This window comes from Triticum aestivum, chromosome 1A, assembly GCF_018294505.1.
Source record: "Triticum aestivum cultivar Chinese Spring chromosome 1A, IWGSC CS RefSeq v2.1, whole genome shotgun sequence".
Classification (NCBI taxonomy): domain Eukaryota; kingdom Viridiplantae; phylum Streptophyta; class Magnoliopsida; order Poales; family Poaceae; genus Triticum; species Triticum aestivum.
The window spans coordinates 562,580,530-562,607,300 of NC_057794.1; the positions used below are offsets into that span (position 1 = coordinate 562,580,530).

Here is a 26,771-nt window from a genome sequence, read left to right on the forward strand (position 1 = left end):
GAGCTTAAGGAACCATATTGGTACACTTCCTGGGTTTGAGGGACATTTGCAGCGATGCCAGTAGTCCATTACCATGGACACAGTATACTCAATTCATGTCATGTGCTTGCACACAAACTTAGAATACGATGGTAATACGTTTGTTGGGCAAGCTAACCAACAGTGACTTGCTGGGTAGAAAGCTAGCAGGCACTTTATGGAATCTACTTATTAGGTTGTTTGTGCATGCTTGTGGCACGAAAAAGGAAAGCATTGTTCTTCTCCCTTTCTCAAAGTTGGAAAAACCACATGTTTTAGAAGAAAAAAAACTTCCAAAACCACTTTCAATTGATAAGGATGGGCTTTAGCAATAAGATTCAAAGTTATTGGAATTTTTAGTGCTAGCTTTCAACTTTCACAAATTCTAGTGCCAACCCCTAGAAATTCCAGATGATCTTTAAAAAACACATGCCAACAGAAATTTCATCACACTTTCAACAAAAATATCAAAGGCTTTCAACAAATTTTGTCAAGGTTCCAACATTTCATCATAGCTTCCAACAATTTCACAAAATCCAGAAACCAATTTTCAAGAATCTAGGAACCAACAACATTAAAAAGAATGCTACATCATCTTTGAAATAAGGTACATAAATGAACTTTCTGAACCGAACATACGCAATGGAGTTGGCATAGTTGGTGGTGGGCATTGCTCCTCTTCATGATGAGTAGATAGTGGCATGTCGTGATGCTTCGCAACAGAGGCGAGGAGTGTCCCTAGTGAGGTGGGGAGGTACCAAGATGCCCTGTAGCAGCACTCTTCAAGTGTGGGGACTCAACGAAGTGTTTTTGATGAGGCGTCACCCTCCGAGGTGGCACCTTTGTGAGGCAGGGTTGTGACCATGCACTCTAGTTCAAGTGGCACTCACTGAATCGCTGATGTAGGAGTGCAATAGGTAGATTTCCCTCGGAGGGAAGCTAGGTGGCACGTCGGCAGCATGGGGAAGGTGTGGGGAGGTGAGCTCAATAGCGTGTCGATCTGTCAGGGAAGACGTGACGAGGTGGAGCCCAGCGATGCGTTGCTCAAGATGATGTAGGGTTAGGGGAGAAAGGAGAGAATAAGGTTGAGGTAGAGCAACAAATGATGTAGTCGTAAGGGGCATGTGTGGGAACAAGAAAAAAAAATAGGCTTGGGCCTCGAGACTTTGGGGACAGAAAATGTGTGTTATGGTGCGAGCGTGCTAGGACAAGCGGGGCGGATGGTGTCAAAAATTCACTGTGGCCTTGGGTACCCATGGTTAGCCCTCTTGGTCTGTTTGATACTCCCTCTGCACATGTATACAAGATCAAGTTGTTATTTGCTTCTAACTTTGCCCATCAATTGACTAATAGAAAATAAAAATAAAAAAACGTGCACGTTTCTAAAAAACATATTATTACTAAACATGCACTATTTGTCGACTAACCTAATAATTTATCCAAAAACTTACTTTATGCAAGACCTACACTGTCGAACGGCATCAGCAACTTTTCTGTCTGCCGACGAAGCAGAGAAGGGTGTAGTAAGCAACACGATGACTAATGCCACGAGCTTAAGGAACCATATTGGTACACTTCCTGGGTTTGAGGGACATTTGCAGCGATGCCAGTAGTCCATTACCATGGACACAGTATACTCAATTCATGTCATGTGCTTGCACACAAACTTAGAATACAATGTTAATACGTTTGATGGGCAAGCTAACCAACAGTGACTTGCTGGGTAGAAAGCTAGCAGGCACTTTATGGAATCTACTTATTAGGTTGTTTGTGCATGCTTGTGGCACGAAAAAGGAAAGCATTGTTCTTCTCCCTTTCTCAAAGTTGGAAAAACCACATGTTTTAGAAGAAAAAAAACTTCCAAAACCACTTTCAATTGATAAGGATGGGCTTTAGCAATAAGATTCAAAGTTATTGGAATTTTTAGTGCTAGCTTTCAACTTTCACGAAGTCTAGTGCCAACCCCTAGAAATTCCAGATGATCTTTAAAAAACACATGCCAACAAAAATTTTATCACACTTTCAACAAAAATATCAAAGGCTTTCAACAAATTTTGTCAAGGTTCCAACATTTCATCATAGCTTCCAACAATTTCACAAAATCCAGAAACCAATTTGCAAGAATCTAGGAACAAACAACATTAAAAAGAATGCTACATCATCTTTGAAATAAGGTACATAAATGAACTTTTTGATCGAACATACGCAATGGAGTTGGCATAGTTGGTGGTGGGCGTTGCTCCTCTTCATGATGAGATAGTGGCATGTCGTGATGCTTCGCAACAGATGCGAGGAGTGTCCCTAGTGAGGTGGGGAGGTACCAAGATGCCCTGTAGCAGCACTCCTCAAGTGTGGGGACTCAACGAAGTGTTTTTGATGAGGCGTCACCCTCCGAGGTGGCACCTTTGTGAGGCAGGGTTGTGACCATGCACTCTAGTTCAAGTGGCACTCACTGAATCGCTGATGTAGGAGTGCAATAGGTAGATTTCCCTCGGAGGGAAGCTAGGTGGCACGTCGGCAGCACGGGGAAGGTGTGGGGAGGTGAGCTCAATAGCGTGTCGATCTGTCAGGGAAGACGTGACGAGGTGGAGCCCAGCGATGCGTTGCTCAAGATGAGGTAGGGTTAGGGGAGAAAGGAGAGTATAAGGTTGAGGTAGAGGGACAAATGATGTAGTCGTGAGGGGCATGTGTGGGAACAAGAAAAAAAAATAGGCTTGGGCCTCGAGACTTTGGGGACAGAAAATGTGTGTTATGGTGCGAGCGTGCTAGGACAAGCGGGGCGGATGGTGTCAAAAATTCACTGTGGCCTTGGGTACCCATGGTTAGCCCTCTTGATCTGTTTGATACTCCCTCTGCACATGTATACAAGATCAAGTTGTTATTTGCATTTAACTTTTCCCATCAATTGACTAATAGAAAATAAAAAATAAAATAACGTGCACGTTTCTAAAAAAACATATTATTACTAAACATGCACTATTTGTCGACTAACCTAATAATTTATCCGAAAACTTACTTTATGCAAGACCTACACTGTCGAACGACATCAGCAACTTTTCTGTCTGCCGACGAAGCAGAGAAGGGTGTAGTAAGCAACACGATGACTAATGCCACGAGCTTAAGGAACCATATTGGTACACTTCCTGGGTTTGAGGGACATTTGCAGCGATGCCAGTAGTCCATTACCATGGACACAGTATACTCAATTCATGTCATGTGCTTGCACACAAACTTAGAATACGATGGTAATACGTTTGATGGGCAAGCTAACCAACAGTGACTTGCTGGGTAGAAAGCTAGCAGGCACTTTATGGAATCTACTTATTAGGTTGTTTGTGCATGCTTGTGGCACGAAAAAGGAAAGCGTTGTTCTTCTCCCTTTCTCAAAGTTGGAAAAACCACATGTTTTAGAAGTAAAAAAAACTTACAAAACCACTTTCAATTGATAAGGATGGGCTTTAGCAATAAGATTCAAAGTTATTGGAATTTTTAGTGCTAGCTTTCAACTTTCACAAATTCTAGTGCCAACCCCTAGAAATTCCAGATGATCTTTAAAAAACACATGCCAACAGAAATTTTATCACACTTTCAACAAAAATATCAAAGGCTTTCCACAAATTTTGTCAAGGTTCCAACATTTCATCATAGCTTCCAACAATTTCACAAAATCCAGAAACCAATTTTCAAGAATCTAGGAACCAACAACATTAAAAAGAATGCTACATCATCTTTGAAATAAGGTACATAAATGAACTTTCTGAATCAAACATACGCAATGGAGTTGGCATAGTTGGTGGTGGGCGTTGCTCCTCTTCATGATGAGTAGATAGTGGCATGTCGTGATGCTTCGCAACAGAGGCGAGGAGTGTCCCTAGTGAGGTGGGGAGGTACCAAGATGCCCTGTAGCAGCACTCCTCAAGTGTGGGGACTCAACGAAGTGTTTTTGATGAGGCGTCACCCTCCGAGGTGGCACCTTTGTGAGGCAGGGTTGTGACCATGCACTCTAGTTCAAGTGGCACTCACTGAATCGCTGATGTAGGAGTGCAATAGGTAGATTTCCCCCGGAGGGAAGCTAGGTGGCACGTCGGCAGCATGGGGAAGGTGTGGGGAGGTGAGCTCAATAGCGTGTCGATCTGTCAGGGAAGACGTGACGAGGTGGAGCCCAGCGATGCATTGCTCAAGATGAGGTAGGGTTAGGGGAGAGAGGAGAGAATAAGGTTGAGGTAGAGGGACAAATGATGTAGTCGTAAGGGGCATGTGTGGGAACAAGAAAAAAAATAGGCTTGGGCCTCGAGACTTTGGGGACAGAAAATGTGTGTTATGGTGCGAGCGTGCTAGGACAAGCGGGGCGGATGGTGTCAAAAATTCACTGTGGCCTTGGGTACCCATGGTTAGCCCTCTTGATCTGTTTGATACTCCCTCTGCACATGTATACAAGATCAAGTTGTTATTTGCTTTTAACTTTGCCCATCAATTGACTAATAGAAAATAAAAATAAAATAACGTGCACGTTTCTAAAAAAACATATTATTACTAAACATGCACTATTTGTCGACTAACCTAATAATTTATCCAAAAACTTACTTTATGCAAGACCTACACTGTCGAACGGCATCAGCAACTTTTCTGTCTGCCGACGAAGCAGAGAAGGGTGTAGTAAGCAACATGATGACTAATGTCAGACGAAGAAAACGGCAGTTTTCTTGCCGCGCACGAGTGAGAGACTACTACCGAGAAAAGGTTATACTCAACGCAAAATCAGTAGAGCTCACGAAGAATTGTCTGCCACGAGAGCCGCTTAACTCCACCTATGGGCGTGCGCTGCCACGACCAGAAACCGTATGCGTGCAAAGCACTCTCGTACGTGTCGCATCTGGCCGCCGTGGGAATTAGCCAAGCGGACAGTCATCTGGCTTGTCTGTCTAACTGAACTTCTGAGTAAGTGGCCAAGTGCGAAACCTCTCTGACGTGATTTAAAAGTGGCATCCGTACTGGTTCATGCATGCTACTCGTATTTCTTGACAAAAAGACAGAGTAGCTGGTCTGGTCAATTAGCTAGCTAGCTAATTGGTCTAGCAAAGAGGCGGCCCTGTTTGCTTTGTCGGCAAAAGGAGTGTTTTTTCTCCTGACAAAAATAAATGCGACGGTCATGGATAACTGCAGAAAATCACTAGGAGAGGCCGACGAAGTTTTCTCCTGACAAAAGGAGTGTTTTTTCTCTTTGTTTCCATTTGCTGTTTCTTTTTTCGGTTTTAGTTTTTCCCTTGTTCGTTTTTTACTTGATTTTTTCTTTCCATTTCTTTCTTTCAAAAAATTTGTGATCTCGAAAATAATGCTTACAATTTCATAAAAAAGTTGATGTTTTTCAAAAAATGTTTACATTTTCAAATTATGTTTGGGGTTTCAAAGAAAATCCCCATTTTAAAAATTGTTCACGGATCCAAAAAAATCTTTTCCTTTTCCCAAATTTTGTTCACAGTTTCAAAAATGTTTCCTTTTAAACAAATATTCCTGTTTTCAAAATGTGCTCGTATTTTCGAAAAATGTGTTTTGAAAATAATGTTTGAATTTCGAATTGTTTGGGATAAAAAGTGTTTGAGATTTCAAAGAATGTTAGGAATTACAAATATTGTTCACATTTTTTAAGATGTTTTGGAACTTCACAAATTGTTTGTATTTTTAAAAAAAAATACGGCATTTCAAAATTGTTCACAATTTTCTGGATGTTTCAAAAACGTTTCAAATCTAGTGGCTAGCAGCATGTGTTCAACAGTGCGAGTTTGATTCCCTCGCAAGGGTGCTTCTTTTATTTTTATGTCGTGCGCTACAAAGCACTACTTGTTTCGCCCCCGGACCTGACCCGCAGCAACACCACCACCGAGATTCCGAGAGGAGAGTCCGGCCATCTCGACAAAGATCTTGTTGGTACACATGGCCCAAAATATGTCACAGTCGTCTCGTCTGCCATTCATATTTAGAGGGTATCCACTCCAGCGTATGTAAAAGCATGTGGTACTAACCTTCTCGAGGGAAAAGTATATAGCTACTCGCATGGCATCCAACACACAGTTTGTTTGTTGCCGTCTAAATCAAAAGGCGGCGAGATGGCAAAACGATAAATCTTACGTGCCATGCCAATGCATGCCGCATGCGTGGTAGGTATTGAGTTGCAATGGCAATCGTATGTAGTTCTAAAAAAAAGGCAATCGTACATAGCAAGCAAGAATTCGATCCCACGTACTTCTGCTCACATTTTAATTTGTTCCACTGGGTTTTCGAAGATACTATCAAGATACCCACCTACTCGCTTCGGGTTCATGTATAAATCGGCAATCAGCAATGGGGATTATTCAGAGTTCGATTACCTTTTCGTTTACTGACCGGCGCAGGCTTTTGATCTAAAAACTAAAAATTATGCAGCTGGCCAGTTTTATTCCACAAATTAAGCTCCTGAGGACCAACCTTGTTAGCCGCTTTCCGGCTAGCAACGTTGCCATGACGCACCGCTAGACAATCAGAGAGCGAGTGTGGTGGGGAAGCAGCTGTCGTGCACACAGCTGAGCACGTTGCGGTAGTCCCTATCGACGGTGAAGGAGTCGTAGACATTGCCGTCGCTGCTCTTCTTGTACTCGAACAGAAGCGACGAGTGGTTGAAGGCCGTGAGCTTGACGAAGCCATAGTCTTGATCCCTGAAGACGCTCCACCTAGGGATGGCCGTGGTGTAGCTGGAGAGGTGGCTGCCACCGCCGCCCGCCACGACGAAGATGGTGCCGTTCATGGTGCCCGAGTAGTGGCTCCGCTCCCCGGTGACGCACTGGCTCTGGTAGAGCGGGCATGTGCGCTCGTAGTTGTGGACGTGACCGAAGAAGGCCATGTCAACGCGGTACCGCTGCCACAGCTTCTGCAGGCTCTCCCGACCCTCGGGCTCCTCGAAGGAGCCCTCGGCGGCGTACCACGCGTTGGACGAGTAGCCCAGCACCCGGTGCGCCGCGAAGATGAGCCATGGCTGGTGCTTCCGGTCCACCGTGGAGAGGCACTCCTCGATGAACTTGTGCTGTGGAGTCCCCTCTCGCCAGTCGTGCCCCGTGTCCGCCACGCAGAACCGGAACATCCCGTAGTCCACCTTGTACCTTCGATGGCAGCCATTTCAACCCCAATAGTTTCGTAGGAGTATATGGAAATAGATAGAACGATGCATGTCTGTGGGTGCAGAGATATATTGATTGAAAAATGTGTGTGCATACCAGAAATTTGCTCTGTTTTCAGCTGGGTAGTAATACATAGTCTCGGCCGGTACGCCGCACTCGCCGCCAGAGTCCTTGACATCGAAAAATCCACCGGTATTGGGCCAGTCCCTCTCATGGTTACCACTGTAGACGAAAGATAAGGATACATTTTTACATGACACTGCTCCATAGGTACACGATCACAGCGTGATCTATGTATCTATAACGTACCTCGCAACCATGTAGGGCTTCCTGGCGCTGATGGGGGCGACTTGTGCGGTGAACTGGTCCCATTGGGAGAGGTATCCGTTGGCATATGGCATGTCGCCGATGTGGAAGACGATGTCGTAGTTGTCCAAATCTTTGACCAGCGTGTCCGTCGTGTTCAATGACCCCGGCTGGTAGTTGGCGAACTCATTCGATCCGTCCCTCTCCGCCTGAAAATGAGAATGCCAAACCATGTAGAGGTCATGTATGGTGGATTCCATTTATCAACATTTGAGTGTAGGACAGTTCCTTTATTTCATGTCAAGTGAAATTGGCTTGCATGCGTCACAAAGGGTACTACCTTTCCCATGTCACCGAAGACGATGATGCGCTGCAGCGAGTTTTGTCCAGGGGTTGGCGGCGCCCGGAAAGTGTAAGGCTTTCCCCACACCATGGTACCGTCGGAGAGCTCATGCCCGATCTTGTAAGTGTACCTGCATCGCAAACGAACTGGTCTTGAGTAATCCATTTTCCAAGGATGGGAACTACTACATTTTTCCAAGGAATTTGCCTACTCTTTGTTGGGCCACAGGTCCCTCATGAAGGCCGTGTGGATGAACCCGGGGTCTCTCCACCCAACCGTCCTCGCCGGCTCGCCTGGATGAAAATGAAAACACACCATGAACCACACTCGTGAGCTTCTCTTGTTTCTGGACATCGTCTCGAAGAGGGAAAAAAGGTACGTACCACACATGCTGCCGCGGTTGAAGGTCAGCGTGCCGGCGGGCGTGCGGGTAGGGTTCCTGACCCCGCCGCCGGGGGCGACCATGCCCCACTCCACCAGCGGGTAGGCCTCGTCGATGTCGTAGCCGCTGGTCCATGTGACCGTCATCTCGTCGTGGGTCTTGCCCTGCGCCAGCCGCGGGAACACCGGGGCCTTGGGGTTCTTGAACGCCACCGGCTTCGACACCGCCACCAGCTTGGGCTGCCAAAAAAGTAGGAAAACACATAACCAAGATCACTTCACACGAAACAGCTGAGATCGTGAAAGTGTAAGAGAACTAGTGGTTACATTTTCGAAGCCGCCGGTGAAGAGGGCGAAGGAGAAGTCGGAGCGCTGGTTGATGATCTGGAACCGGATGGTGCCCTTGCCCCAGTAGCGGTAGTTGGCCGAGTAGTTGGCGTACTGATACTGCACCCACACCCACACACACACCAACAGATTAGTCATGGCCGGCGACGTGCATCGGTCCATATTAACTGGCAATTGCCATGCATGAATTTCAGTCAACCGACCTTGATAGGCGCTGTGCAGAGTCCCGGCTCGTTGGGGTTCCTCCGCGGGTTAGGGCACGAGCCCGAGCTGCATGCGCACAAGAGATGCCATAGATATTATTCCTCCATGCCAGAGGATCCTACAGGGATTAGAATGCTAAGGGGAAAAGCTTATTTTACATGAAATCGGCAGGGGAGAAGACGGCGATCCAGTCGTCGGCGGAAGGGTTCTCCCACCCGTATTTCACAGTGACCCATGCGGTGTCTTCTCCCTGTCATAGGCATCCGAGTTGCTTAGACTTTTTTTTTAACATAGAATAATTGGCACTTTATTCATATTCAAGCACCATCACAATGTATTATCCGACTACAAAAATTGCTCAGTTTATGTACCACTTCCATTTCCCCTTTCCCCTTTAATATAAGATACGCAACTTCCACGGTTCGGGTTTATTAGGGCCTCCAGAATTTCAGGTCAAACTTTTACCATGAATTTTATTAGTAAATAATAAGTGATATGACACTAAAATTACATTGTTGGATTCATATTCGAAAGAAGATTTCAACCATACTATTTTGCAATATATAACTCATATTTTGTTACACAAATGTATGGTCAACCTTTTTTTTGACTCAAAATATGAGGGGCCCTAATAGACATGAACGGAGGAAGTACTCCCTCCGTTTCTTTTTAGTCTGCATATAACTTTTGTTTGATGTCAAAGTATCTCTAGTTTGACCAAACTTCTAGAAAAAAGTATCAACATTTACAATGCCAAAGGAATATCTTTAGATTCATTATGGACTGTAGTTTCATGTTGTGTATATTTGATATTATAGATGTTCATATTTTTTAATACAAATTTGGCCAAAGTTTGTAAAGTTTGACTCGAAACAAATCTTATATGCGTAGTAAAAAAGAAGGGAGGGAGTATTAATTACTTAGTCATACGTACAACCCGGTTGTTCGGGAGTTTATTAGGACCCCTTGTATTTAGTGTCAAACTTTGACTATAAAATTACATAATAAAATATAAATTATATGTCAGAAAGATTATATGGTGAGAATACACTCTCAAATAGAAATCCATTGGTATATCTTTTGTGGCATAAAAATGGTCAAACTTGGACCCAATCTACAAATTATGTTTGTTCTGCATTTCCATTTAAAAGATCCAACTAGCATATACTGTATTTTATGGTTATATGTGTGCACCGATTATTAACTACTTGGTCAAATCATGCTGATGGATATTGGTAATGAACAAGCTAATGAATATGTACCTGGTCGCCGAGCAACGCCGGCGTCGCCCGCACGTACGCGGAGCCGTGCAGGTCCACGGTGGCCTTGTGGATGGCGATCTTGGACAGCGGCTGGATCCCCTCGGCCGGCGACGCGCTCGCCATCGCCGCCGCTGCCGCCATGGCCAGCACCGCCGCCAGGACAACATGCGCCATCCTCCGCATGGCCCAACACCGTCTCCTCCCGTATCTTCTACGCACTGGCAGGCAGCTGCCCCTGCTCCTTGGCTTCAGGCTGGTGAGTGTCCAGTGTATGCCGGCCGGCCGGCCTATATGTAGTACGTACTGCCACCAAGTGGCAGGCCGCGTGAACCACGGGCTATGTTAAAAATTGGTAACTACAGTACGTACGTACACGACTCGATCGGTAGCCTCGTGATTCGTGGAGCACGTTACTATCGATCTCGGCATGTGCTCTTGCTTTCTTTGGGTACTCTTCGTTTACCAGTCAAGACACTCTCTGATGACTGACACACACTCTCTATATATGTCCGAATTATTGCTTTTAGTAACTTGGATTGGATCAGACGATCAATCAATCGCGACCGGGGATCTGCGCACGTACACAGGGCGCGCAGCATCGACCCGGATAAGCCTATCCAGCATCGATCCGTGATTGATGATTTGAGTGATGCGATTTTAGTAAGAGCTAGTAGTAGTAAGGTTTTGGCCAACGAGCATTAAATCTGCACCACAAGTGGAAGGATAGATATTAGTATAGTCTTGATCTCATCCAAAACATATCACATGTGACTCTACGCATCTTGAATGCTACCCAAACTGTTGAGGGGAAGACAAGAGAATGCGGGTCATCAAACCGGTCAAATTGTGCTGTATTTTGAGAGCTAGAGAAAGTTTGCAAACGGCAGTTGAAATGGCAAACATCGAGCTTCAAATCTCGGCCTCCGAGTTCTTCTTTCTGGAGACAAGTTTTGGTGTTAGTGCTGCTATCTCACTAGTAAGTGAGTACTTGGCTAGTAATAAAAACTAAGGCTTTTGGTCAGCGAGCATTACGTCTACATCACAAGTGGAAGGATGGAGGGTAGAGTCACATGCAGTTTGGCGCCAATAGGATGGCAGCATGGCATCGACCTCATCCAAGAGTTTGTTTAAGGTCTGCTTGTCATGTGTAATGGTCGGGGAATGAGAGGGTTGGATCCAGATTCCAAGGGTGGTGCACCAAGATGCGAGATTGTGTGCCGTGGTCGTGGCGTGGGAAACGACTCCCCTGATAATACTACACCGTCCAGTGGGGTCAGTGACATGTAGGCCAGCTTGCTGGGTCGCTGACAAGTGATGATTTTGTTAAGTGTATGGATATAAGGCCTTTGCACACGCCACCCCTTAATCTTTGTTGCACTTGTACTATAATCCTTATGATATACTCCCTCTGTTCCTAAATATGGCCCAGTTCTTTTAAGCGGTTCTTTCTTAATCTTGATAATCGACTCTCCACCCAGCTTCTCTCAGAATCTTGAACCCATATTATCTTTACAATCCTAGCCAAAAGAACTGGGCCTATAAGTCTTATTAGAGATTTCAATAAAGACTACATACAGATGTATATAGACACATTTTGGAGTGAAGATTCACTCATTTTACTTCGTATGTAGTTGGCATTGGAATCTCTAAAAAGACCTATATTTAGGAACAGAGGGAGTAAATGAGACACATATTACCATGAAAAAAAATCTTTGTTGCGCTTGTGTTACTAACGACACCGCCTGCTAATCTTTGTTGTGACTTTGAGGCCAACCATTTGTGTAGAACTGTTTTGAAGAAGCTAGATGACCCCGCCTAAGCAAGTTCCAACCAAAACCAAAAGCAAGGGTGTCACATGAGAGCGTCGAAGAAAGGAAGCAATACCTCTGAATTACTATTAGTTAACAACTGCAGAAGAGACCACTCAGCTACTTGCACTTTGTGAGTACCATCAGACTGAAAGTAAGGTGCATAAGACTTATTTTGCAGTTTGTACCATGCTTACGAATGCGCAAATCTAAATCAAGATTATCTTCATGTGCACTAATGTATCGGATTGTTCATCCAGATGATGAATTAATTGCATGATCTGAGATTACGACATCAGAAACTCGTGTAGTTCTGCTCATGACATCAGAAAATCATATATGTATTTCATTTGGTGTTTCTCTCAGTCCTTGCTTGCTGACTCAATTGCTTCACCATTTTCTTGCCACGAAACCAGCCTTCATGAGCTTTATATGTGTGCTTGAAGTAAATCAGTTGGAATTTGCAACAGGTGCTCCTTCAAAAATCATCTTCAAAAGCATGACCACACATGATAACAACCATGTAGTAGAGCCCAGAGTCTTGCATGGAAAGTATTCACCAATGCCAGCGTTCACCTAGTTTCAGCGGATATGCCGGTAAGGCGGCAAACCTCTGGCTTATACCGGCGACTTCGCAGCGAAATTCTGAGTGCTTGAAACCCCTGCGTCATCATCGTGGCAGAAATGCAGCATGCCTCCAGATCACCTGATCTCATCGTCAAGGTGAATTCTGAAGATAGACGGCGTTTGGCCTAAACCTCTTCATCTGAGTTGTAGCAATCGTAGATAGAGTGAAGGTCACCTTTAAGTTTGAGCATTTGGTTCTGAGTTCTACTTTGTCAATCAATGCTGTAAATCGTCGTACATCACCCAGTAAGGTATGAAGAAGGATGGCTAGATGCGTCCATTCCACAGGTAGGATCGATCGAACCATCGATGCCTGTAGTAATGTGTGCAATGCTCTACCATCCATTCATTACTCAGGAAGCAGTACAATCTTAGAAACCGATTGGAATGTTACATACTTACAAGAACTACACACCAGGTGCATTTCACACAAAGACGGTGCACCCACCCAGTTCCTTCAGTTACACACTAAGAATCTCTTTCATAAAGGAAATGCACCTGAACATTGCTCCCGATTCTTTTTACAAACTCGAGGATACCATAACCCCAACCTAACAGGAGACCATGCGTGATGCGAAACCAAACGTTTCCGTGCTGTTTACTACTGGATGTTCCTTGCCCGCATCAATGCTTCTATTTTCTCAACGTCTTCGGGCGCATCCACACCATGGGCATCATGGTCCACCTTGATAACCTGCAATTGTCAAGGGAGGAAAAGAACACTCAGTTCAGCAGTACAAGGCATACGCTGCAATTTTTATGAGAGGACACGACATATAAAGGTGCATATGGCACAGAACACATAATGAACAATACTACTACTAAATATCAGCATACAACTACTTTTTAAATTTCCCTTGAGCAATACATTACAAGCTGGTCATCAAGATGGTCGGACTCTTCCTGTCCGTGCTCCTGGTGAACTCCTGGCAGCTGATCAACCACATGAAACAGGTCTGGAAGGTGTGAGGGAGCCTGGACAACAACCAACTGGAAGCAGAAGAGGGGTGCTAATTCATCCTCGAGTTCTTGGAGGATGGAGACCGGCAGCATGTCATCAAGGACAGGCCATGGCAGTACAATTAAGGGGGGCGCCTTCCTGGTTGCAGGGAATCCCTTTCTACCTCCTCAATAAGGAGTTGGCCTACAGACTGGGTGAGCAGGTTGGCTCCACGGTGATGATCGACCCGCACGGAAGAGGGAACATCCGCGACAAGTTTCTCAGAGGGAGAGTGCAGCTACCGTTGTACTCTACCCTGCAGCAAGAGATCACACTGGCCGATGAGATCACAGAGGAAAAAACTTTTGGTAAATTTACGTTCTGAAAGACTGCCTAATTTCTGCTTGTTCTGGGGATACATAGGCCATATGGGAGCCAGGTGTGATCTCCCTAATGAAGAAAAGAACTGAGGTACTTCATGGAGCTCAGTGTGCATCCTGTACACTTGAACGACCCACAGGCCTGGTCCTTGCCGGACAAGGTGGGGCAGGGACGACCCTTCAGACGCCGACCTTGCCGTGGCATGCCCCCAAGCCAGGCAGCCTAGGCCAAAAGAGCTTGTCGAGCTCGTGGCATATCAACCGCTGTGGTGCTGAAGACGGTCGAGCAGGAGCATGAAAACGTTGCCTGCCTTTCGGTGGGTGACAGGATGGAGACAGACACCAACCCAACATGTCACAATGTCAACTTCATGGTGACTGCAAGTACGGCTACCATTGCTGCTGTCTCCCTGAATGGGGAGAATCAGGAGATCAACATAGCAGATGCCAAGGGCTCCATGGCCTCAACTGCAACCCCGATTGATGCCTCCTCCAACCTGAAGGTCGACCACGACATTGCTGCTGTGGACCTGAACATGGCATCTGGAAGACAGTAGAACAGAAGGAAACAACTCACCTCCTGCCTGAACAGGAGGGGAGTAACAACCAGAAGAATGATGAGCTGGCATCCAAGTGGGAAGCGGTCCAGGCAACGCTGGCAGCACCCCTGATGGGGTCTACACTTGAGCCAGAAGCTGCTGGGAACGCCGTTGGTAATGCAACTTGCAAGGAGAAAATCATCACTGCTTCCGTGACTACTCCACAGGTGGGTGGAAACAAGGGAGTTGACGGGAACCTTGTGAAGAGCGCTGGGAGCAGTGAGGCGATGCGGTAGGATGCCTCAGGTCAGGATGGTAGAAACACTCAGAACTTCACTTGCATGCTGTGGGGGAGGGACAGACTAGCAAGAGCAACACTGACACGAAACAAGTTAACCTAAAGAAGAAAATCACCAAGAGGAAGGAGGTTGCTACTTCAGTCCTCAGCAAGCATCCGGATAGGTATAAGAATCAAATGGATGTAGAATCTGAGAGTGTGAGTCTTGATGTAATAGTGACTTAGTGAGTAGCAAAAAGGGTAGTGGAAAAAAAGGGAAAGAATGGTGGAAAGGAAGCTGCCGGAGAACTGACAGGCGCGAAGGACAGCATCCGTCAGGAGCCATGTGTCTCTTCGCCTGGAACTGTCGAGGACTGGGACAGCCTCAGGCAGTTCAGGAGTTGATCCGCCTATGGGGATGCAAGTTTACTGGGATGCAAGTTTGAATGTCAGTTCGATAAACTTTGGTGAGCACCATATAGATATCAGAATTGAGGAGGCTGATGGTCAAAGATGGATGTGTACTTTCATCTATGGGGAGCCTAGAGTTCAGGACAGGCCAGAGATATGGAAGCTGTTAAGGAGGATAAAGCAAAGTGTATCAGAACCATGGCTTATGATTTGCGATTTTAATAAGGTAATGTGGCAATTCCAGCACCTTTCGGCCACTAAAGGAAATGAAAAGCAAATGGAGAACTTTAGGGATACTCTCTCTGTTTGCAACCTCCATGATTTGGGTTATTCTGGAGTACCATAGATGTATAATAATAAGCAGGGAGGTATCAGAAATGTGAGAGTCAGATAAGATTAGACCGTGCAGTGGCTTGCCCTGCTTAGTCAGGTCTTTTCTCTGATGCCGTGGTGCAACACCTTGTGTCATCGAGGTCAGACCATTACTCTCTCCTGGTTAGCCTTGAAAAACTGATGCAGACAACAATTTTCCACCGGCACTGTGCTTTCTATGAATTAATGTGAGAGAGGGAAAGCACCCTAGCTGATGAAATAAAAGATGCATGGGGAGGGCATGTTGTGGCATCGGATCTTACAGCAATCAACTTCAGGCAACGATGAATTGTTTGAAGAGTTAGGTAAGGAGAAGTTTGGGGCTGTAAATAAGGAGATTGAAAAACTTAGAAAAGAGCTAGAAGGTTTGCTTGCTGACAGGCTAGTAGCAATGGGAGCACCAGTGTGTGTCTAAACGGCTGGACGAGCTGCTGCTCCGGGAAGAAATGGTGTGGCGGCAACGTTTAAGAGTGGCTTGGTTAAGCATGGTGACCAAAACACTAAGTTCTTCCATCAGAAGGCCGCATGGAGAGGAAAAAATAATAGAATAAGAAGTCTGAAGAAGCAAGACAGTGGATTAGAGGTTGATTATTTCAGCACGCTGTTTACCAAAAATTGTATGATTGTTCCAGAGTAAATCGCTGATCTTATGGACCAGAAGGTCGATGAGGACACAAACAGTGTTTTGATTTGCGAGTTGGGCTTTGAAGGCACCTGGGGCTGATGGCTTTCCAGCACGTTAAATAGGGGGATGCTGAAAGAGGAAGTTTTTGCTGAAGTGAATAAGTTCTTCCAGGACGGTGAATTGCCAAAAGAGATAAATGAGACCATCATTGTGCGTGTTCCTAATGTAAAACAAGCTGAGGAACTAAAGGACTACCGGCCTACAGTATTTCATTGTGCAATGCTGTTTAGTATAAAGTTGTGGCAAATGCCTAATAAATAGGTCGACACCCTTGCTGGACGGGCTCATTTGCTCACACTTTGGAGATATTGGCATCTCAGGAACGATGTCATCCACGCGAAGGGAGACGCTACTATCCAACAATCGGTTCAGTTCCTCCTAAGGTATGTTGAGCTGCTCAACTCTGACCCAGATGTCGCTGAGTCAATTTGCTTGGATGAGGCAAAAGGGAAGAAGGGAGGATATGCACGGAATTCTGGATGCGCGGGCGCAGCAACTATAGCCTGGGAATATCCTGCTAAGGATGGTTGAAGATAAATGTGGATGGATCCTTTGTTCCTAAAACTAAAGCAGCTAGTGTGGACGCTGTGCTTCGCAATCATTTGGGAAATGCCCTGGCTGTTATGGCGAATGCGCTGAACACTTCTGTTGATGCAGAAGAAGCTGAGGCTCGTGCTGCTTGGAAGGAATCTGTTTGGGAGGAAGCCAACTTTGACAGGCCTATAATTAGTGAGAGTGACTGCAGTTCAGTCATTGCTGCCTTGAGGGGGAGTGGCTGTAACATGTCTCGTTTAGGTGCATTTATAGTGATGTTCTCCCAGAAGCTTTGAAATTACGGGACTGTAGGTTTGTTCACATCAAAATAGATCAAAACCGTGTTGCTCATGAGATTGCTACTTATTTTCATCAAGCTGGCAAATAGCTATAGATTGTAAATCCCCAAGTTTGGATCATGAATAAGATCTCTTTCGACCTCAGAAAAAACATAGCTTAAATTTTTTCCAGGAACTAGTTGCCCGGGAGCAACAGATGATAGAAACTTCTTGTTTGTACAAATACTGAGCAGCGAGAAGCCAAATTACCTTCATCTTGTAGCCATTCTCAAGAACTTTAAGTTGCTCCAGGTCCTCTTCTAGTTGCAGTGGGGTTGGTGCAAGCTGTGGATAGATCTTCAGAAACTTCGAATCAAAGCCCTACATGAGAAATGTCAAAGCATTAATGGTGGGGTAGCTTCAGCACAAAGGTAATATGTACAACAAAATAAAGAGGCACACAGGGCAGTCAGTTATCAGAAGGGTTGGTAATGTACCGAAATTCCAAGATGAAGAAGATATGGAAAGTGAGGATTGACTTTCCCTGATCTGCAATGTTCAAATTTTCAAAACTGTAAGTGCAAATGAGGTCACCTGAAGAGTTAAAACAAATTTTAGTATCTCACTTGTTAAATGGGATCAGCCCTCTTGAGAAGTATATTGCATAACCCTGGTTGTCTACTACACACTTCACTCGGTTTGTGTCAAATGCATCTTCAGGTTTTAGTGCCGTGGCAGCTGTGCTGAAGACTGCATCAGGAGCTCGCTGAAGATAAAATTGAGCACATCATAAATGCAAAGAAAAGAGTCAGTTAAGAAGAAAGAGATGTCAAACAAAGGGAACAAAAAGAAATAGAAGGCGAAAGGCAAAGAGGAATCTCCAGTAAAATTAGTACATCAAAGATACAAAATGCACATCATCAGTCCCCTAGGAAGACTTCATCTCAGTTACTTCAGGAAAACCATTTTGCTTATCAGAAGAGTAAGAAATAACAAAACTAGAGTTCATAGCTACCTGCAATGCCATAACCACACCGTCTATGATATCTGGTTCAATAAGAGGCTCATCCCCTTGAATATTGACAACAATGTCATAATGTTTCCTGAGCTTTTGAAGTGCCTCACAGCAGCGCTCAGATCCTGCATTTTGAACCACATGCCAACAAGCAAATAAGAGATTACCAAGCAGTCATGAAAAGATACCTGAGTTACAAAATCAGGAAAGGTTACCATTTTGGCATGATACTGATGTCATTATAACATCAGCTCCAAATCCTCTACAGCACTCAGCAATTTTCTCATCATCCGTTGCCACAACTGAGGACAAAAAGAAAGAAATACCGACAGTCTTAGCATTAGAAGCATGTTACTGCAGATTTAGAAGCCTCTCTGAACACATCAGAGAAAACAGAGTATGGCAACATGACAAGTGTTCAAGATGATCAAAGAAAGAAATTAACTTATAAACAAGGATTTGCCTATTACAGAAATGTTTTGCACATAGTAGAAATTAACAAATAAGTAGAAATCTGCTTACCAACATGGTTTAATGAAGAAGCTAGCATAACTCTTTCCCAGGTTCTCTGAAAAGATCCAAGAAGCCAATGGTGAGTTTGAGGATGATCAAGTCTAGACTGTCGGGTACACGTAAGTTAATTTATTAGCTATATGCTGATTGCTCAGCCAACCGAGCATCAAGTCCTAGCACTAACTAATAGGGCACTCTCTATCCATCATTTCATTATGAATATAAAAGCTAACTTGGAGTACCATTCTCCAATTCAAACTCATATTTATCAGCCACAAATACAACTTAATGCTTGAGCAAATATTGGTAGTAGTTCACCACCGTGTAAAGCAAAGTGCAGTAGAACCACGGGACCGGGGATCCACATCTCTTTGCCGTAGATGGCACCTCGAGATCTGCGCCGTGCAGAGTCATTTGGCCAAGGACCGCTAATCAAGAACAGTAATTTCTTAATCTATGGCGTTGCACACTGTTCATTGCTGCTCCTCGTCAGAAGAGTGAATTATTAAACAATACTCCCTCCATAACATAATATAAGATGTTTTTTAACACTGTTATAGACTCTAAAATCGTCTAATAAAATGTTACAGAGGGAGTAGTTTCTCTCTCGGCTGAGTACAGCTATTGTGGCAGAAGGCTGTTAGCCGAAGCACTGTGCAGAACAACAATTTAAAATATCTGCCCCATGCGTTAAGCCATTCTAGCTAAACAGCCTGCAAATCACACGTATTGGCACACAACTCCAGGCCGTTGTTTCTGAAACCGATGGCATCTAGAGGTGGAGCCGGGGCACCATGGTTCTAAAAAATGGCTCTCAAACTGCAGCCCAGAAAGAGGTGCTAGAATTTTGCCCACTCAATAAATCATCTGAACAACCCAGAAAGGATTCTTCAGGGAACTCACATGTCTGCAGCAGAATAAGCAACCACGACCTCATCCTTTCGGTTGGTAATAATAACTTAACAGCAACACAAACATCCATATCTGACGATCTCACACGAGTAAGCAAGATGTGCAGCACAGTGTCCAGAATTCCTACTAAAATTCCACTAACAGCTTGCAGCCACTCTCTAAATTAAATTCTGAACAGGATGAGAAACCAACGAGAAATCCTAACCCGAATCCACGGGAAAGAACTAGCATTGCTCGGCCACAGCTGCGGGCACACGCTGCCACTACCATTCGCTTCCCGTTCGATCGTCAGCCGCCGCTCGCTCTCTTACTTAGATCGGGTGTCAGAGCGCGAGGCAAGGCACGCGGCGTGTAAGAGGGTAGAGACGGACCTGTATCATGGGCTTGCCGAGGATGAGGGCGAGCGGCTTGCCGTCGAAGCGGGAGGAGGCGTAGCGCGCGGGGATGATGCCCACCGCCAGGCTGCGGAACCCGCGGGGCCGGCGGTACACGTAGGCGGCCGCGGTGGCGGCCGCCGCCGCGCCGAGCGCCAGCCCGTGGAAGATCCACACGCGGCTCCCGGAGCCCGAGGACTCCGACGGCGCCGGGCAGATCGGCATCGCGTCGGCGGTGGCGTGGATCCGGCGCGGCGAACTGTGTGCTGTTCGAGTGGGAGTGTGATCCGTGCGGCCGACCAACGTCGGCGTTGCTGTGTCGGTACAGCCCAGCCCAGTTAGCGCATTCGTTGGCCCAGCCCACAAAAGTTTCCTCTGCTTCCCTGCCGTGGGTTTCCTTTGTGTGTGGTGAATCATCAAAACAAAAAAATCCGCTCAAAAAAATCAAAACAAAAAAAGTTTGCCTAGAAAATCTCAGATATATTTTTTTTGCCTAAAAAATCTCAGATCTATTGATGAAACCAAAAGTACAAACATCCCTGAATATTACTCCCTCGTTTTCTAAATATTTGTCTTTTTAGATATTTCAAATGAACTATCACATACAGATGTATATAGACATATTTTATAGTGTAGATTCACTCATTTTGCTCCGTATGTAGTCATTTGTTGAAATCTGTAGAAAGAAAAAATATTTATGAACGGAGACGCATCTTTCTTTAATAATGGTTCTAGAGCTATTGTTGCGACCGTGCGGGATTGTCGAGGAGAAGAAGTAGATAACACAGCTTCGGGAGAAGCTCTAGCTATACGCCGAGGTTTGCAGCTCATGCATCGAATTGGTTGCTCAAATGTGATTGTTAAATCCGAATGCCTAGAAGTTATCAGAGCCTGCAAAAACGGAGAGATTGATATCTTGGCACCTTACTCTGTGATTCTGGCGATTGCTTCCAGTATGCGTATGATGTTTCTTCAATCCATTTTCAGCATTGCCCACGGAAAGCTAATGGCTTGGCACATTTTAAAGGTTGTACATGTGGGACGATGATCCCCTAGCTTTCTTCTTGTGCATTGCCAAGTGGTTTTCCCTTAATAAAAAGAAAAATAGAAGAAGCGGCTTATGCGTCATGTCATGGGAGGGCAGGGGACCTGAATCAAGATTAACACGCATGCCCAACATTGTAGTACATGTGCACTAGCTAGCATTAGCAATAACAACGTGTTACGTGCAGGTCAATATGCATACGAGGGCCGTGGGTGCCGTTCGCGGGGCCGCGTCTCCATGACGGCGTCAAACAAGCGCTGTCAACGATCTCTGGAGAAAAGATAAGAAGCCTTGACAACGAAGGCGCCATTGATTCTTGGTGGAAATCATGGGTTGGTGTAGCACTTGGCACACGGCCGGAGTTGTTGACCTGCTGTACGCTGCAGTGCAGGTACGCCGCAGAGACACAAAGACCATGCATCAATCAGTCTAGGCCGCTGCATCACCATCATCACCGCTCGTCCAGATCATGTTCATCACGTGTAAAACTATCGTGATTTTCTGTCAGAAGAAGAACAACAAATGTTCTGGACGTCACGCACTGCCGGCCGGACTTGCTGGCCACCAGAAATCTTACGAGAAGTCTAGAAGAGAAGCTCAGCATTTTTGTGGTGGTGCGGCGGGCGTGATCGACGTGCGTTCCAATTTAAGAATAGATTTGACGGGTGAAAAAGATCCGAGTCGATGGAGTACACACTACACAGTATCTTGATCCACGGCGGGACGCAAGTTGGGGCTGGATAAGCGGCTATGACTTTGCCAAGTGGGGATTGCTTTAACCCTTCCAAGCCAACTTGGTCGGCTCGATCTGTCGAGACCGCTCCTTCAAGTTTCAACAGTCTGCTGGACTGGATCCATCAAATGGACAAACTTCAGCAAAATGTGAGAGAGATAAGAGAATCCACAGCCGCACACCTCAAACCATCTCTCGTACGTCCGCGGACGCGCCCGGTTAGTGACCAGACAGGAGAGAGAAGAAAAAAAGTGATCGGACCCCTCATATCATCCCTATATGTCCGGGTTGTCCATGAACCCTCATCCAACTCAAATGTAGGGAGGATATGAGGGCTCGCCGACGCGCCCGATCAATCTGCCATGTAGGACACGGCCCCTAGAAGATCCACACGCGGGTCCCCGACCCTGAGGGCTCCAATGGCGCCAGGCAGATCGGTACCGTGTCGGAGCGATGGTGGTGCTCTGGATCCTGTACGGTGCACTAGACGCTCTTGTTTAGAGTTGGAGTGATCCGATGCACCATTGGCCTAGCCTAATGACTATGTCTGCATGAGTGAGTCCACACGCTTTTGATCATTGCACAAGTTTTGCAAAGCAGTAGTTGTAGTGTTTGGCTGGCTGGAGTACTTGAGAGAGTCAAGTGTTGTGGATACAACCCAGTTGTTGGCGATCAATGAATCAAGAGGCTTTCTGGGAATGCTTAGTAACATAGGTTGTATGCACTAGAAGTGAAAGAACTGTCTATTTGATTGACAGGGGCAATATAAGGGGCATATTAAAGTTTGCACGGTCATACTTGAAGATGTGGCTTCACAAAATCTCTTGATTTGACACTCTTTTTTCGGTATGGCTGGTTCTCACACAATGACATCAACATGCTTCACCGCTCCCCGATGTTCGGAGGACTTGCAGAAGGCAACTACCCGGAGGTCAACTTTGAGATCAGTGACCACCACTACAACAAGGAATACTACCTAGTTGATGGTATCTATCCTTAGTGGTCAACTCATATGAAGGCAATCTCCAATCCGGTAGGAGAGAAGAGAGCTAGGTTTACCCAAGCACAATATAAAGGAAATATGCCCTAGAGGCAATAATAATGTTATTATTTTATTTCCTTATATCATGATAAATGTTTATTATTCATGCTAGAATTGTATTATCCGGAAACATAATACTTGTGTGAATACATAGACAAACTAAACATCACTAGTATGCCTCTACTTGACTAGCTCGTTAATCAAAGATGATTATGTTTCCTAACCATAGACATGTGTTGTCATTTGATTAACGGGATCACATTATTAGGAGAATGATGTGATTGACGTGACACATTCCATTAGCTTAGCACCCGATCGTTTAGTGTGTTGCTATTGTTTTTTTCATGACTTATACATGTTCCTATGACTATGAGATTATGCAACTCCCGTTTGCCGGAGGAACACTTTGTGTGCTACCAAACGTCACAACGTAACCGGGTGATTATAAAGGAGCTCTACAGGTGTCTCCAAAGGTAAATGTTGGGTTGGCGTATTTCGAGATTAGGATTTGTCACTCCGATTGTCGGAGAGGTATCTCTGGGCCCTCTCGGTAATGCACATCACATAAGCCTTGCAAGCATTGCAACTAATGAGCTAGTTGTGAGATGATGTATTACGGAACAAGTAAAGAGACTTGCCGGTAACAAGATTGAACTAGGTATTAAGATACCGACGATCGAATCTCGGGCAAGTAACATACCGATGACAAAGGGAACAACGTATGTTGTTATGCGGTCTGACCGATAAAGATCTTCGTAGAATATGTGGGAGCCAATATGAGCATCCAGGTTCCGCTATTGGTTATTGACCGGAGACATGTCTCGGTCATGTCTACATTGTTCTCGAACCCGTAGGGTCCGCACGCTTAAGGTTTCGATGACAGTTATATTATGAGTTTATGAGTTTTGATGTACCAAAGTCAGTTCGGAGTTCCGGATGTGATCATGGACATGACGAGGAGTCTCGAAATGGTCGAGACATAAAGAATGATATATTGGACGACTATATTCGGACACCGGAAGTGTTCCGGATGATTTCGGAGGAAACCGGAGTGCCGGAGGGTTACCGAAACCCCCCGGGAGAAGTAATGGGCCTTATGGGCCTTAGTGGAGAGAGAGAGGGGCGGCCAGGGTGGGCCGCGCACCCTCTCCCCCTCTGGTCCGAATTGGACTAGGAGAGGGGGGGCGGCGCCCCCCTTTCCTTCTCCCTCTACCCCTTCCTTTCCCCCTCCTAGTAGGAGTAGGAAAGAGGGGAGTCCTACTCCTACTAGGAGGAGGACTCCTCCTCCTTGGCGCGCCATAGGGCCGGCCGGCCTCCTCCCCTTGCTCCTTTATATACAGGGGCATGGGGCACCCCTAGACACATAAGTTGATCCACGTGATCGTTTTCTTAGCCGTGTGCGGTGCCCCCTTCCACCATACTCCTCGATAATATTGTAGCGGTGCTTAGGCGAGCCTGCGACGGTAGAACATCAAGATCGTCACCACGCCGTCGTGCTGACGGAACTCTTCCCCGACACTTTGCTGGATCAGAGTCCGGGGATCGTCATCGAGCTGAACGTGTGCTAAAACTTGGAGGTGCCGTAGTTTCGGTGCTTGATCGATCGGGCCGTGAAGACACACGACTACATCAACCGCGTTTTCATAACGCTTCCGCTGTCGGTCTACGAGGGTACGTAGATCACACTCTCCCCTCTCGTTGCTATGCATCACCATGATCTTGCGTGTGCGTATGAATTTTTTTGAAATTACTACGTTCCCCAACAATGGCATCCGAGCCTAGGTTTTATGTGTTGATGTTATATGCACGAGTAGAACACAAGTGAGTTGTGGGCGATATAAGTTATACTGCTTACCAGCATGTCATACTTTGGTTCGGCGGTATTGTTGCACGAAGCGGCCCGGACCGACATTACGCGTACGCTTACGCGAGACCGGTTCTCCCGACGTGCTTTGCACAAAGGTGGCTAGCGGGTGTCAGTTTCTCCAACTTTAGTTGAACCGAGTGTGGCTACGCCCGGTCCTTGCGAAGGTTAAAACATCACCAACTTGACAAACTATCGTTGTGGTTTTGATGCGTAGGTAAGATTGGTTCTTGCTTAAGCCCGTAGCAGCCACGTAAAACTTGCAACAACAAAGTAGATGACGTCTAACTTGTTTTTGCAGGGCATGTTGTGATGTGATATGGTCAAGACATGATGCTAAATTTTATTGTATGAGATGATCATGTTTTGTAACCGAGTTATCGGCAACTGGCAGGAGCCATATGGTTGTCGCTTTATTGTATGCAATGCAACTGCGCTGTAATGCTTTACTTTATCACTAAGCGGTAGCGATAGTCGTGGAAGCATAAGATTGGCGAGACGACAACGATGTTACGATGGTGATTAAGGTGTCGCGCCGGTGACGATGGTGATCATGACGGTGCTTCAAAGATGGAGATCACAAGCACAAGATGATGCTGGCCATATCATATCACTTATATTGATTGCATGTGATGTTTATCTTTTATGCATCTTATCTTGCTTTGATTGACGATAGCATTTTAAGATGATCTCTAACTAATTATCAAGAAGTGTTCTCCCTGAGTATGCACCGTTGCGAAAGTTCTTCGTGCTGAGACACCACGTGATGATCGGGTGTGATACTATGTTCAAATACAACGGGTGCAAAACAGTTGCACACGCGGAATACTCAGGTTATACTTGACGAGCCAAGCATATACAGATATGACATCGGAACACGGAGACCGAAAGGTCGAGCGTGAATCATATAGTAGATATGATCAACATAGTGATGTTCACCAATGAAACTACTCCATCTCACGTGATGATCGGACATGGTTTAGTTGATTTGGATCACATGATCACTTAGAGGATTAGAGGGGTGTCTATCTAAGTGGGAGTTCTTTAGTAATATGATTAATTGAACTTAAATTTATCATGAACTTAGTACCTGATAGTATCTTGCTTGTTTATGTTTGATTGTAGATAGATGGCCCGTGCTGTTGTTCCGTTGAATTTTAATGCGTTCCTTGAGAAAGCAAAATTGAAAGATGATGGTAGCAATTACACGAACTGGGTCCGTAACTTGAGGATTATCCTCATTGTTGCACAGAAGAATTACGTCCTTGAAGCACCGCTGGGTGCCAGGCCTGCTGCTGGAGCAACACCAGATGTTATGAACGTCTGGCAGAGCAAAGCTGATGACTACTCGATAGTTCAGTGTGCCATGCTTTACGGCTTAGAATCGGGACTTCAACGACGTTTTGAAAGTCATGGAGCATATGAGATGTTCCAGGAGTTGAAGTTAATATTGCAAGCAAATGCCCGGATTGAGAGATATGAAGTCTCCAATAAGTTCTATAGCTGCAAGATGGAGGAGAACAGTTCTTTCAGTGAGCATATACTCAAAATGTCTGGGTATAATAATCACTTAATTCAATTGGGAGTTAATCTTCCAGATGATTGCGTCATTGACTGAATTCTCCAATCACTGCCATCTAGCTACAAGAGCTTCATGATGAACTATAATATACAAGGGATGAATAAGACTATTCCCGAGCTCTTCGCAATGCTAAAAGCTGCGGAGGTAGAAATCAAAAAGGAGCATCAAGTGTTGATGGTCAACAAGACCACTAGTTTCAAGAAAAAGGGCAAAGGGAAGAAGAAGGGGAACTTTAAAAAGAACAGCAAGCAAGTTGCTGCTCAAGAGAAGAAACCCAAATCTGAACCTAAGTCTGAAACTGAGTGCTTCTACTGCAAGCAGACTGGTTACTGGAAGCGGAACTGCCCCAAGTATTTGGCGGATAAGAAGGATGGCATGATGAACAAAGGTATATGTGATATACATGTTATTGATGTGTACCTTACTAATGCTCGCAGTAGCACCTGGGTATTTGATACTGGTTTTGTTGCTAACATTTGCAAATCGAAACAGGGACTACGAATTAAGCAAAGATTGGCTAAGGACAAGGTGACGATGCGCATGGGAAATGGTTCCAAAGTCGATGTGATCGCGGTCGGCATGCTACCTCTACATCTACCTTCGGGATTAATATTAGACCTAAATAATTGTTATTTGGTGCCAGCGTTGAGCATGGACATTATATCTGGATCTTGTTTGATGTGAGACGGTTATTCATTTAAATCAGAGAATAATGGTTGTTCTATTTATATGAGTAAAATCTTTTATGGTCATGCACCCATGAAGAATGGTCTATTCTTATTAAATCTCGATAGTAGTGACACACATATTCATAATGTTGAAGCCAAAAG

The 26,771-nt window shown here is 45.3% G+C and overlaps 2 protein-coding genes across 2 annotated transcripts; both read right to left on the minus strand.

Moving 5' to 3' along the window:
• Positions 1 to 6,313: 6,313 nt before the first annotated feature.
• Positions 6,314 to 10,257, minus strand: LOC123181292 (nucleotide pyrophosphatase/phosphodiesterase). The gene is made up of 10 exons (XM_044593549.1): positions 10,011 to 10,257; positions 8,907 to 8,998; positions 8,748 to 8,814; positions 8,524 to 8,643; positions 8,199 to 8,436; positions 8,027 to 8,108; positions 7,813 to 7,945; positions 7,476 to 7,681; positions 7,263 to 7,388; positions 6,314 to 7,148 (listed from the first exon to the last, which is right to left on the minus strand). The coding sequence occupies exons 1-10, from the start codon at positions 10,191 to 10,193 to the stop codon at positions 6,533 to 6,535; spliced, it is 1,863 nt and encodes a 620-aa protein (XP_044449484.1). The 5' UTR covers positions 10,194 to 10,257; the 3' UTR covers positions 6,314 to 6,532.
• A 2,442-nt stretch (positions 10,258 to 12,699) lies between these two features.
• Positions 12,700 to 19,981, minus strand: LOC123068029 (3-deoxy-manno-octulosonate cytidylyltransferase). The gene is made up of 8 exons (XM_044490557.1): positions 19,673 to 19,981; positions 18,399 to 18,444; positions 18,092 to 18,178; positions 17,877 to 18,001; positions 17,488 to 17,627; positions 17,359 to 17,410; positions 17,132 to 17,242; positions 12,700 to 13,139 (listed from the first exon to the last, which is right to left on the minus strand). The coding sequence occupies exons 1-8, from the start codon at positions 19,898 to 19,900 to the stop codon at positions 13,047 to 13,049; spliced, it is 882 nt and encodes a 293-aa protein (XP_044346492.1). The 5' UTR covers positions 19,901 to 19,981; the 3' UTR covers positions 12,700 to 13,046.
• Between the last annotated feature and the right edge of the window lie 6,790 nt (positions 19,982 to 26,771).

What these genes read in the sequence shown, in the direction of transcription:
- LOC123181292 (XM_044593549.1), bottom strand. Translation starts at nt 10,193, where the DNA reads ATGCGGAGGATGGCGCATGTTGTCCTGGCGGCGGTGCTGGCCATGGCG. An exon ending in TCTGCACAGCGCCTATCAAG is followed by an intron (nt 8,644 to 8,747) that starts GTCGGTTGACTG and finishes GTGTGGGTGCAG; the next exon opens with TATCAGTACGCCAACTACTC. An exon ending in AAGCCCTACATGGTTGCGAG is followed by an intron (nt 7,389 to 7,475) that starts GTACGTTATAGA and finishes TTTCGTCTACAG; the next exon opens with TGGTAACCATGAGAGGGACT.
- LOC123068029 (XM_044490557.1), bottom strand. Translation starts at nt 19,900, where the DNA reads ATGCCGATCTGCCCGGCGCCGTCGGAGTCCTCGGGCTCCGGGAGCCGC. An exon ending in TTCTTCATTAAACCATGTTG is followed by an intron (nt 18,179 to 18,398) that starts GTAAGCAGATTT and finishes TTTTGTCCTCAG; the next exon opens with TTGTGGCAACGGATGATGAG. An exon ending in GGGCTGATCCCATTTAACAA is followed by an intron (nt 17,411 to 17,487) that starts GTGAGATACTAA and finishes TGAACATTGCAG; the next exon opens with ATCAGGGAAAGTCAATCCTC.